The sequence below is a fragment of the Procambarus clarkii genome, chromosome 24, assembly GCF_040958095.1.
Source record: "Procambarus clarkii isolate CNS0578487 chromosome 24, FALCON_Pclarkii_2.0, whole genome shotgun sequence".
In the NCBI taxonomy this organism is placed as follows: Eukaryota; Metazoa; Arthropoda; class Malacostraca; order Decapoda; family Cambaridae; genus Procambarus; species Procambarus clarkii.
This window is the reverse complement of record NC_091173.1, coordinates 7,319,600-7,331,784: the sequence shown is the minus strand read 5'-3', so window position 1 is coordinate 7,331,784 and position 12,185 is coordinate 7,319,600. Positions and strand designations below refer to the sequence as shown.

At 36.7% G+C, this 12,185-nt stretch overlaps 1 protein-coding gene across 1 annotated transcript; it reads right to left on the bottom strand.

The window, feature by feature from the left end:
- Window positions 1-2,445: 2,445 nt before the first annotated feature.
- On the bottom strand, window positions 2,446-8,837 carry LOC123761766 (transcription factor AP-2-beta). The gene is made up of 5 exons (XM_045747951.2): window positions 8,500-8,837; window positions 6,768-6,876; window positions 4,832-4,968; window positions 4,201-4,333; window positions 2,446-3,098 (listed from the first exon to the last, which is right to left on the bottom strand). The coding sequence occupies exons 1-5, from the start codon at window positions 8,777-8,779 to the stop codon at window positions 2,960-2,962; spliced, it is 798 nt and encodes a 265-aa protein (XP_045603907.1). The 5' UTR covers window positions 8,780-8,837; the 3' UTR covers window positions 2,446-2,959.
- Between the last annotated feature and the right edge of the window lie 3,348 nt (window positions 8,838-12,185).

The window sequence follows — 12,185 nt, the reverse complement described above, 5'->3', positions numbered from 1 at the left end:
ACCCTCTCCCTACATAGATCGGCATTACATCTAGCTGGTCGCCATAAGAGGTAGTCTGCTATAGTTTAGTATAGGAAATTAGTTCATCTCATGGCTTAAGGCAGGGAGTGCTTTGATTTAGATTTTGAATAAATTATTTAGTTAGTAATTTGCATTTTCCCGTGTTACAACTGATAACCATCGACACAGCATAAGAACATAAGAACATAAGAACAAAGGTAACTGCAGAAGGCCTATTGGCCCATACGAGGCAGCTCCTATTCTATAACCACCCAATCCCACTCATATACTTGTCCAACCCGTGCTTGAAACAATCGAGGGACCCCACCTCCACAATGTTACGCGGCAATTGGTTCCACAAATCAACAACCCTGTTACTGAACCAGTATTTACCCAAGTCTTTCCTAAATCTAAACTTATCCAATTTATACCCATTGTTTCGTGTTCTGTCCTGTGTTGATACTTTTAATATACCCTATTAATATCCCCCCGGTTATGTCCATTCATCCACTTGTAAACCTCTATCATGTCACCCCTAACTCTTCGCCTTTCCAGTGAATGCAACTTAAGCTTTGTTAATCTTTCTTCATATGAAAGATTTCTAATTTGGGGAACTAACTTAGTCATCCTACGCTGGACACGTTCAAGTGAATTTATATCCATTCTATAATATGGCGACCAAAACTGAACTGCATAATCTAAATGGGGCCTAACTAGAGCAAGATATAGCTTGAGAACCACACCAGGTGTCTTGTTACTAACGCTGCGATTAATAAATCCAAGTGTCCGATTTGCCTTATTACGAACATTTATGCATTGATCCTTTTGTTTTAAATTCTTACTAATCATAACTCCCAGATCCCTTTCGCAATCCGACTTCGCAATCACAACACCATCCAGCTCGCATCCTGCAACTCTATCATCATTACCTAACCTCAGAACTTTACACTTATCAGCATTAAACTGCACCCGCCAATCCTTTGACCATTCCAAAACCCCACCTAGATCAACTCGAAGTGATAGTGAGTCCCCCCCCGAATTAATCTCCCCACCGATTCTCGTATCATCGGCAAACTTGCAAATGTTGCTACTCAAACCTGAATCTAAATATTGTTAAATAGGATCAAAGATCAAAGTTAACCTCGGCAACAGTTTGCATTAATAAAATTTAAATTACTATAAAAAGGGATAAATAAATGGGTTTCTGTCAACAAAAGAATCTGATCTTGACTCACTGGCTTGACTTGTGCATGAAATGCTCATCATGCTCAAATTTCACATATTTGCAAAGTGAAATGTTTCATACATTTAGTGGAACCTAGACTAAATGCATCACATTAATGGAACCCTTGACTTGTGGGAAAGAATATCCTACCAGAGAAAGGTAGGGAAGGGTATAAACCAAGGCAGCATTGGAGATTGATGACCATGACCCCATCACAAAACTGCTCTACATGGGTTATATTCTACATCCTGCTCCTTTCCAAATATATAGGGGGTAGCCCTTGACATTCATTACTATAAAACCTCTAATTAAAAATCCACATGTATCAGTTACTATACTGTATGTGGGAAAACAATATTAGGTTCATTTTAATTTTTGTTCTTTTACTTTTTGCCCAATACAACACCTATTTAACAATATTTAATGTTTCTTCCACTTTCCAATAAAAAATGAAACAATGAAGTTCAGAGTCATTGGGATATTAAATAATGCAAGAATATAATTAAAAATGTTTGTAAAACTAGAATGTAGTGTACAAGCCTAAAAACTGTGAGAATGTGATTGACCTACTTATTATCATAAATTATCTTAGCTCAACCAACTTGCTAACAAAATTCACTGGCACATTTCGAATCTTAGCATAATAGTGCTTATTTGTGTACAGCCATATCAGTGTTAAATAATATTGTACCATACAAATTAAAGGCTGCATATAATGTCTTCCTTGGATAAGGTATTTGCCATGTGTAGAGTTTCACCAAAACTGGAGTGCCTTAATTTTTCTTCCCCAGTATCCAACATCCAATCTTCCCATTATTTGATAGGTATGACTAATGACTTTTTAAACGTTAAAAATTAAACTCCATATATGTAAATAACTTGTTACACAAGCATTCCTTAAGAGATACAGAGAGCACAAATATTTATGAGGAGCTCTCAAAGTTGAAGAGCTTAATGTATTAATTCCTGTCATTAATTTAAACTTAAAATTAATGATGGGAATGTATTTTTTATATATTCTGAATGAAGGGACACTTCATTATGTATATACATAATGGAAAACAAGGGGCTGTAAGCCAAACAATGAAACACTGGGATCAGAGAACAAAAATTCTACAGAAAGTTTCAATTCATTCAGCAACATGCTGAAGTACAGTAATTCTGGTAATGTCTTAAATTAGAATTAACTTGTCAAAATGAGGGCAATAAAAAAAAGTGTGGTTACACATTTATCATAATTGTATTTATTAAAATGTTTGATGCCTTTTATATGTGAAGGCTGAAAACCCTGAGAATTTGGCTTCCTTCAAAAGGTAAATTTGGTCAGGTTGAACATGGGAATACTGTACAGTATTTAATTAAAAATATACAGTATGTATCTATCAGCAAAGACAACTCTAATTCTTAAATACAATACTTCTAGTACCATTTACATTCTGAATCCTTAAAATAACTTTTGAAAGATGATGCAGACAACTACTGCATTACACTGTGTGTGTACAATACAGTAATTTAATTTCCATGAAGATTCCATTGGTAGCCAAGTCCCAATTCAACAAAATGTTGTACTTTTTACTAAATTACACTACTGTACTCCATTATTATATATAAAAGAATTATTACAAAAATAACTTCAAATTCAGAACCAAACATCAATAATGAATTTATTAGTTTTTATTAGGTGAATTATTTTCTTTAAGTGTGATAGTTCATGTGTGAGAGGATAAGTGGTGTCTAAGTTTTTCTGAATGTGATAATCTCTATAAGAATATCAATAACGGCACGCATTATAAGTGGAGAGAAGCCATGGGTCATTAGGTTGAGATCCGTGTCTCTAACTTCAATTTCCTTCAGAATGTCTTGTAATAGTTCCCTGAAAAGATTGAGCAAAGATGTACAGTACTGAAAAAATTATAATGCAACAACCGAGACATCATAAACCAAGAAATTTATATTTAAATTTATATTTCTCTACCTTTTAGTAAAAATCACAAATCAGAACATTGAGTGTGGCAGAATTAAACATTCATCAACTTGTGTCAAGAAAAAAGTGAATGTGTTCCATAAAGGTGTTTGTAACTATATTTCCCATAGGTACAATTCTATTAATGAGACATACATTCCTGGACCACCAAAAATTATCATATAAAACCAAATTTTGGGAGACAAATATGATAAACTGCACATTATTAGAGTTGGCAATTTTTGAAGCATGGAGACTTCCAATTATTGTTGTAAGAACACTTGCTTATCTCTGACTTCATTTCAAGAGTAAAGGATTGCTTCTTCCTTGGCACTTTTTTTATTAACAGGTATACACAACAATGTGTTGATAACCTATTCCATATGAAAAATTACAAAGTGTAGATCAGAAACTAGCTAGGAGTTCATTTCTAAAACAGAAATTCGGGTTAAAAGGTTATACACATCATTATCAAGTAAACAGTGGGAGATGTATGAATTCTGCCCAAAACATGATGCGTGTTAGTGGCTTTGCAAGAATGTAAGAACACCAATATTATGTACTCTCACAACTCAATATACCTTCACGTATATAAATAAATAAATGTTGATTGTGGTACAAATTTTTTTTAATTTATTAATTTTTGAACACTCCTGGTAAAGGTTTGGCTAGCTTAAATAAAGGATTACCAAGCATAGACAGTACTGGTTGATACCTGGTTGATGGGGTTCTGGGAGTTCTTCTACTCCCCAAGCCCGGCCCAAGGCCAAGCTTGACTTGAGAGTTTGGTCCACCAGGCTGTTGCTTGCAGCGGCCCGCAGACCCACATATCCACAATAGCCCGGTTGGTCTGGCACTCCTTGGAGAAAATGATCTAGTTTTCTCTTGAAGATATCCACGGTTGTTCCGGCACTGCTATTACTAATTGCCTTCTTAAATATTTCTACTAGATTGTCAAAAAATAAATAAAATAGTATGATATTATAGTATGATAGTATGACACACATCTTACTTGGTCATGTTAGCCTGCATTTCAAATTGATCCCAACCACCTCGTGAAGCTATAATCTTTTCGTTTATTTCTTTTAGCCGTAGATTTTTTGAAGCCAAGTAAAAGTAATCTTCAGCAAGCTGGGATGCTTCAGCTGAAAAATAAAAAACGCCCTTTAAAAAACATTCTTAATCAGGTGTAAATATATCACGTGATAAATAGTTCTCTTAATTCATATTTTCCTATTAGAATGGCTCTGCACAAGTGATTTATGTAATTTGAAGTCATCACTAATAGAAATAGACATGTATATTTGCTATAACATGGACAAAAGTGTGTTTTATCATTTGCACAAAATGTTTCTTATTCTGTCTTTTTGTTTGAGCAAGAGTACAATATAGTACTCTTACTCAACAAGAAAGCGGCAAATGCCCAACAGAAAAGTGACACATGCCCAACAGAAAAGTAACACATGCCCAACAAGAAAAGTAACACATGCCCAACAAGAAAAGTAACACATGCCCAACAAAAAACTGGCAAATACCAAACAGAAAAGTGACAAATGTCCAACAGGAAAGGGGCAAACATCAATATACAAAGTTTTCAAACAGTTGCGCATTACCTATATACAAGTTTACCATAAAAAACCTACCTTCTGTGAGTTTTGTGAAGCAGGAAATGACAGCAGATTTAGATGTCAATTTCTTTATACCATTCTTAGCAAGAGTCTGCTTCAGTTCCCTTCCCTTTTCTTTGCTCAAGCGTAGAAGAGAGAGCAACATAGTCTGGCTGCAAGGAAATTCACATTAAAAAATTACGATAAATTCACGTGACACATTTTAACTTCCTTTTAACTTTTCTTCACTGTCTCTTTCTTAGGAATATACAATAGTCTACAATACATATTTTACATTATTCTTTTACTCTGTTTTGCATCCTCAGCAAAGTACCGTACACATTTCACTATTGTTTAGCTACTGTATCACATGCAACTTCTCCCTTAAGTAATGATCCACTGTGTCAAAGACAGGATCATACAGTCAGGCAGGCACCACATGGAATTAAATTTTTTAAGCAGTCTCTACTAGGTTATTATAGGAGCTAGGGCAGGAAACCTTTCATCATACGAAGGCCACATTTCACTTGGCAAAGACTTCATAAAGCCACACATTGTATTAAATGCCTTATACATTCAAATATGTGAAAAAGAAACTTTCAATAATCAAGCGTTTCAATAGTTTAACGAAAAAGTGCAATGCTGGCCATATATACCAATGTATTTTGTAATATAATTAGAGGCAACACTTTTAGTACAACAGGAAAGTATTTAATTAATTTTACTAGGTCTGGGGAAAAGTTTTTATTTTATTTTAAAGTCTGACTATTAAAGCATTGCAAGTTTTAAACTGAGTTGCATTATAATCTTATTGCTCATTATACAAGGTTTTACTGATATTTCACAGGAATTTTAAATTGATTTCAAAGGCCACACAGAGTACCTTAAAAGATCACGGATTCCCCACCCCATGCCGGGGTGCACTGGAAATTATTAAATCCAGACTGCCTGGATACCTATGCCAATTGCCATCAAGCTGCAACTCTACACCCAGTTATAAAAAAAAAATCAATTTTTCATCAAGGGACTAAGGCTTGTGTATATTGAGAAACCTTAAATACAAAAGATAAACATTTTGAGTATTATTATTTAAAAGTGATCAATATGGAATATTATGTTTCTGAGCGTTAATTAAAATATTGAAGTATTTTAATAATCATCTATAGTAATCCAATGTCCCTGGGTGATCAGATGCTAAATTATAATGTGATGTAGATTAATACTGTACTGTAATATGTTTTAAGATTATTACAAGTGAAAGTGGGTATAATATAGAAGAAATATACTGTACATGTTTATGGAGGTGAACTTTATCTAAAATGGGGCAAAAACTTCTTTAAAGCCACAGGCGCTAAAGTGGGCAATCTCTTGAACCAAGCCGAAACTTTGACCGTCGACATATTTTGGTCAGTATCCCAAAAGTACTGCAACTGCATCACAAATTCATTGCTTCTCTTTCAATTTACACTATAAATGTTAACAAAATGTTAAATAGAAAAATTACCTAAATAAAAGCTAAAAGTGGTTTAATTAACCAAGGACTGGTAACTTTCCACTGTGCATACAAACAAGTGACATACGGTAAGGTAATTATCAGGAGAAAGCACTAAGCCTTTATGACTATACAGTATAGCACTTGGAAGGGATAAGGATTTAGGATAGGATGGAGGAAAGGAATGGTACCCAACCACTTGGATGGTCAGAGATCGAACGCTGACCTGCAAGAAGTGAGACTTATCCTACCGCCTAGTCCAAGCGGCTAATAGATGACGTAATCACTACCACAGATGCACTGTACCTTACTTTGCTCTATTACATAACACTACATAGAGCACTTGTTTATAAATATAGTAACGTATAAGGTGCAGCGTTTCAAATGCTAGTCATTATTTGCTTAACTCTCAACAAAGCAGTTTTAATTCACTACACAAAAGAAAGACAATTGTGAAAGTGCATGACAGTACTTTCTTACCTGAGACACTCAGGAGGTCCAACCCGTCGATGCAGCTCATCTTGAGTTACTGTGATTCTCTGTTGCTCTTTACGAATTGTCAGTAAAGCTGGTACCCAAAATACTAGCTCTGCAACACAACCACAACCAGCAATTTAAGGTGATTTAGAAATTTGCTACTTGTATAAGAGGCTTCCTAATTTCTTTTCATACGCTAGGCCTATGAAATGTGTTTATTATGTAATAATAAATTTTGCCCTTTCTAAATTATATATTGGAATGCTTGAAAAGGTATTACTACATCACATATGACAAAATAGCACAAATTACAATATTACAATATTCTACAAAATTTGCAGGTGACAAAAAGATTTATGATAAAGTGGGAAATGATAATGATGTTGAAGCCTTACAAAGAGATCTGCAGGAACTCTATAAATGGTCAGATGACTGGCAAATGCTTTTTAATATTGACAAGTGCAAGATCCTGCGTGTGGGGCATAACAACCCGCACCACAACTACCAAATTAATAACATTACATTACAGCAGATTGATAAAGAAAAGGACCTTGGAGTCAAAATCTACCACTCAATGAAAGTTGCACAGCAGGTAGGGGCACCATTAAAATAAAAGGTTAACCAAACCCTAGAAATAATCAAGCAAACCTTTGACTATAAGGAAAAGAAAGCAGTTATTCTACTGTGTAAATCTCTGGTGCACCCGACTTGGATAATTGTTTCCAAACCTGAAGACCTCATCTTCAGGAGGATTTAGAGAAAGTTCAACACAGGGCAACAAAAATCATTCCAGAACTAAGTCGAACTTTTGTACCAGGAAGGGTTGAGAGCCACAGGGCTAACAACACTGTAAACCAGGCCTGACAGGGCAGATCTCATTGAAACTTTTAAAATACTAAACAATTTGGAGGATGTTGATCCAGACAATGTCTTCAGAAGCTCTAATGTAACACAAACAGGAAGCAAAGGTTTCACGCTCAACAAGCCACAATGTTGGACTGAGAACAGCAGATGATTTTTCACCCACAGGATTATTAACCCGTGGAACTGCCTACCCTGCAGAAGCCGTTAATGCCAAAACTTTGTTAACTTTTAAATTACAGCTGGAAAGGTTCATCAAGGCAAATGGGGGGATCTTCGACTAGCCACTGGCTTCCTGTCCTTCGTTGAGGCCACTAGTGTTAGTGGCTCTCAGGGTAAGCTTGGGGTAAATAACTTACTCCAGGTGTGTATTACTGACTGGCAAAGAAAGAAGCCCAAAAATAATTTGTTACATAAACCTTAATAAATCAGAACATTACTCATTTATTTCCCCCATTTTTGTTGGAGACAGGAAGCCTGTATATATATATTTTGATACAAGCCGAAAGTATATACTGTATATATGTATATACTTTCGGCTTGTATCGAGGTCCCCTTAAGGTTGAACTACTGACCTTCCCCAGGATGGAATCCCACAACAGTTGCCAAACTCCCAGGTATCTTTTAACTTCTAGGTGAACAGAGGCATCAGGTGAAAGACAATGTGACCACCCATTCCTGTCGTGCGTGGGGACCAACTCACAGATCTTCAACAATTGTGTGTGGGGAACGCTGCCACTGTGTTAGCCAGACCCGTTAGGTAACCTAATGTGCCTATTAGATAGATAGATAAAGATTAAGCCACCCAAGAGGTGGCACGGGCATGAATAGCCCGTAACCTAATGTGCCTATTGAAGCTATGGGGGGTTTATACCTTTGTTGCCCCGAGACGGAGCCTGTTGTGCCGTGTGGGACTGGTCGTCGTGCGACGTCTCGCCATCGTCCCCGACGACGTGCGACGCCGCCTCCTCGTCGTCGTTGGTGACGTGCAGCGCTGCCTCGTCGTCGTCAAGGGTGACGTGCGACGTTTCTTCATCGCCGTGGGTGACGTGCAACGCCACCTCGTCGTCATGGATAATGTGAATGATCTCCTCCTCATTCGCGGAACTGCTCGAGTTGAGGATTTCCTCAATAATTTCTTCCCGAGCGGCCATTTGTGGTTCCCGGAACTGGTCGCCGCCGCCGGCGCCGCCCCCACTATCTCAACTCAACCTCAACATTAACATTTAGCTTCTAAATATTTATTACATAAATACATAAAATAAATAAAAAAAATGCCAGTTCTGGGACCCCCAGTAAAAGTACACTCAGTTGTTATAGACCCATGGAACCGCCTACCCGCCGAAGCCGCAAATGCCAAAACGCTGTTAACTTCTAAAGTACAGCTGGAAAATATCATCAAGGCAAATGGGGGGACCTTCGATAAGCCGCCGGCTTCCTGTCCTCATTGAGGCTACTAGTGTTAGTGGCTCTCAGGTAAACTCAGGTAAACAGTGAAACTCCCGGGAAGTTTGGCCGATCGCATGCTCAACACATTCATATATATCACCTTTATATTGCAGATTTTAAATGTCAGTTAATTACATTAATGATAGAATTAAAATATTTTATTTCAAGGAAATATGTGACCATAGTCGGTCAGAGGATGTTTCACATATTCTTGGAATGAACTCTATTGGAGAACGTCCAGCGCTTTCTTGGGAGCAATTTTCTCGTGTCTCAAGACAATAATAATAATAATAATAATAATAATAATAATAATAATAATAATAATAATAATAATAATAATAATAATAATAATAATAATAATAATCACATTAAAGTGATCTATCAATGAGAAAATCAATTGGAGACACGCAGAGGATTCGAACCGATACGTAGGGTAAATTAGTTTAATTATTTATTTATTTATTTATTTATTTATTTATTTATTTATTTATTTATTTATTTATTTATTTATATATATACAAGAAGGTACATTGGGTTTGTAAGAATACATTAAATAGTACAGTATTTACATTCTTGTAAAGCCACTAGTACGCGCAGCGTTTCGGGCAGGTCCTTAATCTAGCAGATAATTTTAAGTAGGTAATTTCAATCAGAATTGATAAATGATAAAGATACATTACAAGAGAAAAATGAGATGAGAGAGATAAGTAAGTATATTAAAGCACATTGTTATATTAAAGCTCTGATTGATTACATTGACAGCTTGATTAGTAATTTAAACAAGATTAATAGACACCATACAGCAGATTGACAGCACATATAAAACAGCAATGATCACAATGGTAAAGATGTTCAGAATGGGTACATAAAGATTGGGAGACTGGGTAGCAAAAGATACAGATAAACAAGATTTATAAACACCATACAACAGATTGGCAGCACATATAAGAAAACAGCAATGATCACAATGGTAAAGATGTTCAAATTGGGAACATAAAGGTTGGGAGATTGGGTAGCAATTGATACAGTGCAATTTTAAGGCAAAAAGTGAAAAACTATGAAGATGAAATTAGGTACTTTTTAGTATTGATTTTGAATGATGTAAAAGTTGGACAGCTTTTCAATTCAGTAGGGAGTGAGTTCCATAAACTGGGTCCCTTTATTTGCATAGTGTTTACACAGATTAAGTTTAACTCTGGGGATATCAAAGAGATATTTATTTCTGGTGTGGTGATAATGGGTCCTATTTCATCTGTCCAGGAAGAGTTTCAGACAAGGATTTGCATTTAAGAACAGGGTTTTGTAAATGTAGTTGAGCGCCGTGGGAAGAGCCTACTTTCAAAATAGTAATAGAAAGTCTCCCAATGAAAAAGGCTGCCTATGATCCGACAATCCTAAGGCGCATAATAGAAGAGCAAATGTATAGCATAGCAGTAGCAGGAGCCACCCACATCTTCACAGACGGATCGGTGGACACAGAAAATGAGAGTGCTGGCGCTGCTCTTTGCACGACCAGCGTTCAGGCATATTGGAGACTGGGAGGACTAGTATCATCAACCCAAACTGAGCTGTTTGCCATACAACAGGCATTCGCATATGTGATTGCACAAAACACTCAAAATGCAATCATACACACAGACTCAAAAGCTGCACTTCAAATACTAGGACAAAAACAGTGGAAAGATAATGTGGAAATAATTACCACCATTTTGTATCTTGGAGCAGTCGCTAAAGGCAAAGGGCTCAACATAACTTTAAACTGGATCCCATCCCATATTGGAATCCCATTAAATGAAAAAGCTGATGAAATTGCTAAATTGGCAACTCGTCATCCAGTGATACATAAAACAATTCAACCCAGCCTAGAGAACATAAAAAACATCATCACCAAAAAACTCTCACATCTCAACAAAGCCTACCTACACCAGAGAATAGCTGAAGGTTCGCCATCTGCAACATGGTATCTTCAGGCAACCAAATTAGAAAGGTTAAATATCCCAAAAGGAATCCACAGGGAAATAGCAGTTAGGCTATATAGATTACGTCTAGGTTACAGATGCAACTGGGAGATTGGTGAACCCCGACAGAGAGAGTGCATCTTCTGCCAAACTGTCACAGAAAAGCCATTACTTCACTATCTTCTGGAATGTGAAGCAACCAATGACCTTAGAAGAGCTTTAAGAGTTCCTGAATCATGCAGTGGCCACCCTGAAGCCATCAACACAGCCACTCTCCTGGTCAACAAAGGTGTCCAGCAGCTGGACACCCTCATAAAGACTGTGAAGCAGTATCCTCCCCCTCGATAACAGCTTGATGGTTAAATGCAACCTCAGAATACTGAGAAAAAAAAATGTACCACTTACGGGCTATTCATGCCCGTGCCACCTCTTGGGTGGCTTAATCTTTATCAATCAATCAATCAATGTAGTTGACACAAGAGAATTTGTGGAGTGAGATTATGTTTAGCATGTTTAGGGAGTTAAACAAGGGGGCTGTGTGTTGTCTGAAAGCAGAATTTGATATTATTCTGATAGCAGATTTTTGCTGGGTGATGATGGACTTGAGGTGGTTTGCAGTGGTTGAACCCCATGCACAGATACCATAGTTGAGATAAGGATAGATTAGTGCATAATGTAGAGAGATGAGAGCAGAGTTAGGAACATAATATCTGATTTTGGAGAGTATACCAACTGTTTTAGACTTTCTTAGTTATGTGTTGTATGTGGGTACTGAAGTTGAGTCTCTTGTCTAGGAATATGCCAAGAAACCTTCCATCATTTTTATTGCTAATGTTTATTTATTTAATTATTATGCACTTCGTTTTGTTATACACAGTCTCCGTGGTGTAGTGGTAAGACACTCGCCTGGCGTTCGATTCTTCGCGGCGGGGATCGTATTCCAGGGACCTGCCCGAAACGCTACGCGTACTAGTGGCTGTACAAGAATGTAACAACTCTTGTATATATCTCAAAAAAAAAAAAAATATGTAATGGATGGCAACTCTCGTTTGAATTTACATATATTAAACTGTTATCATTAAGTTTTTTGTTATCTAAAACATCATATACAGCTTAGTTAGTTTAGTTCATTTATTATGCACCCCATACCCAT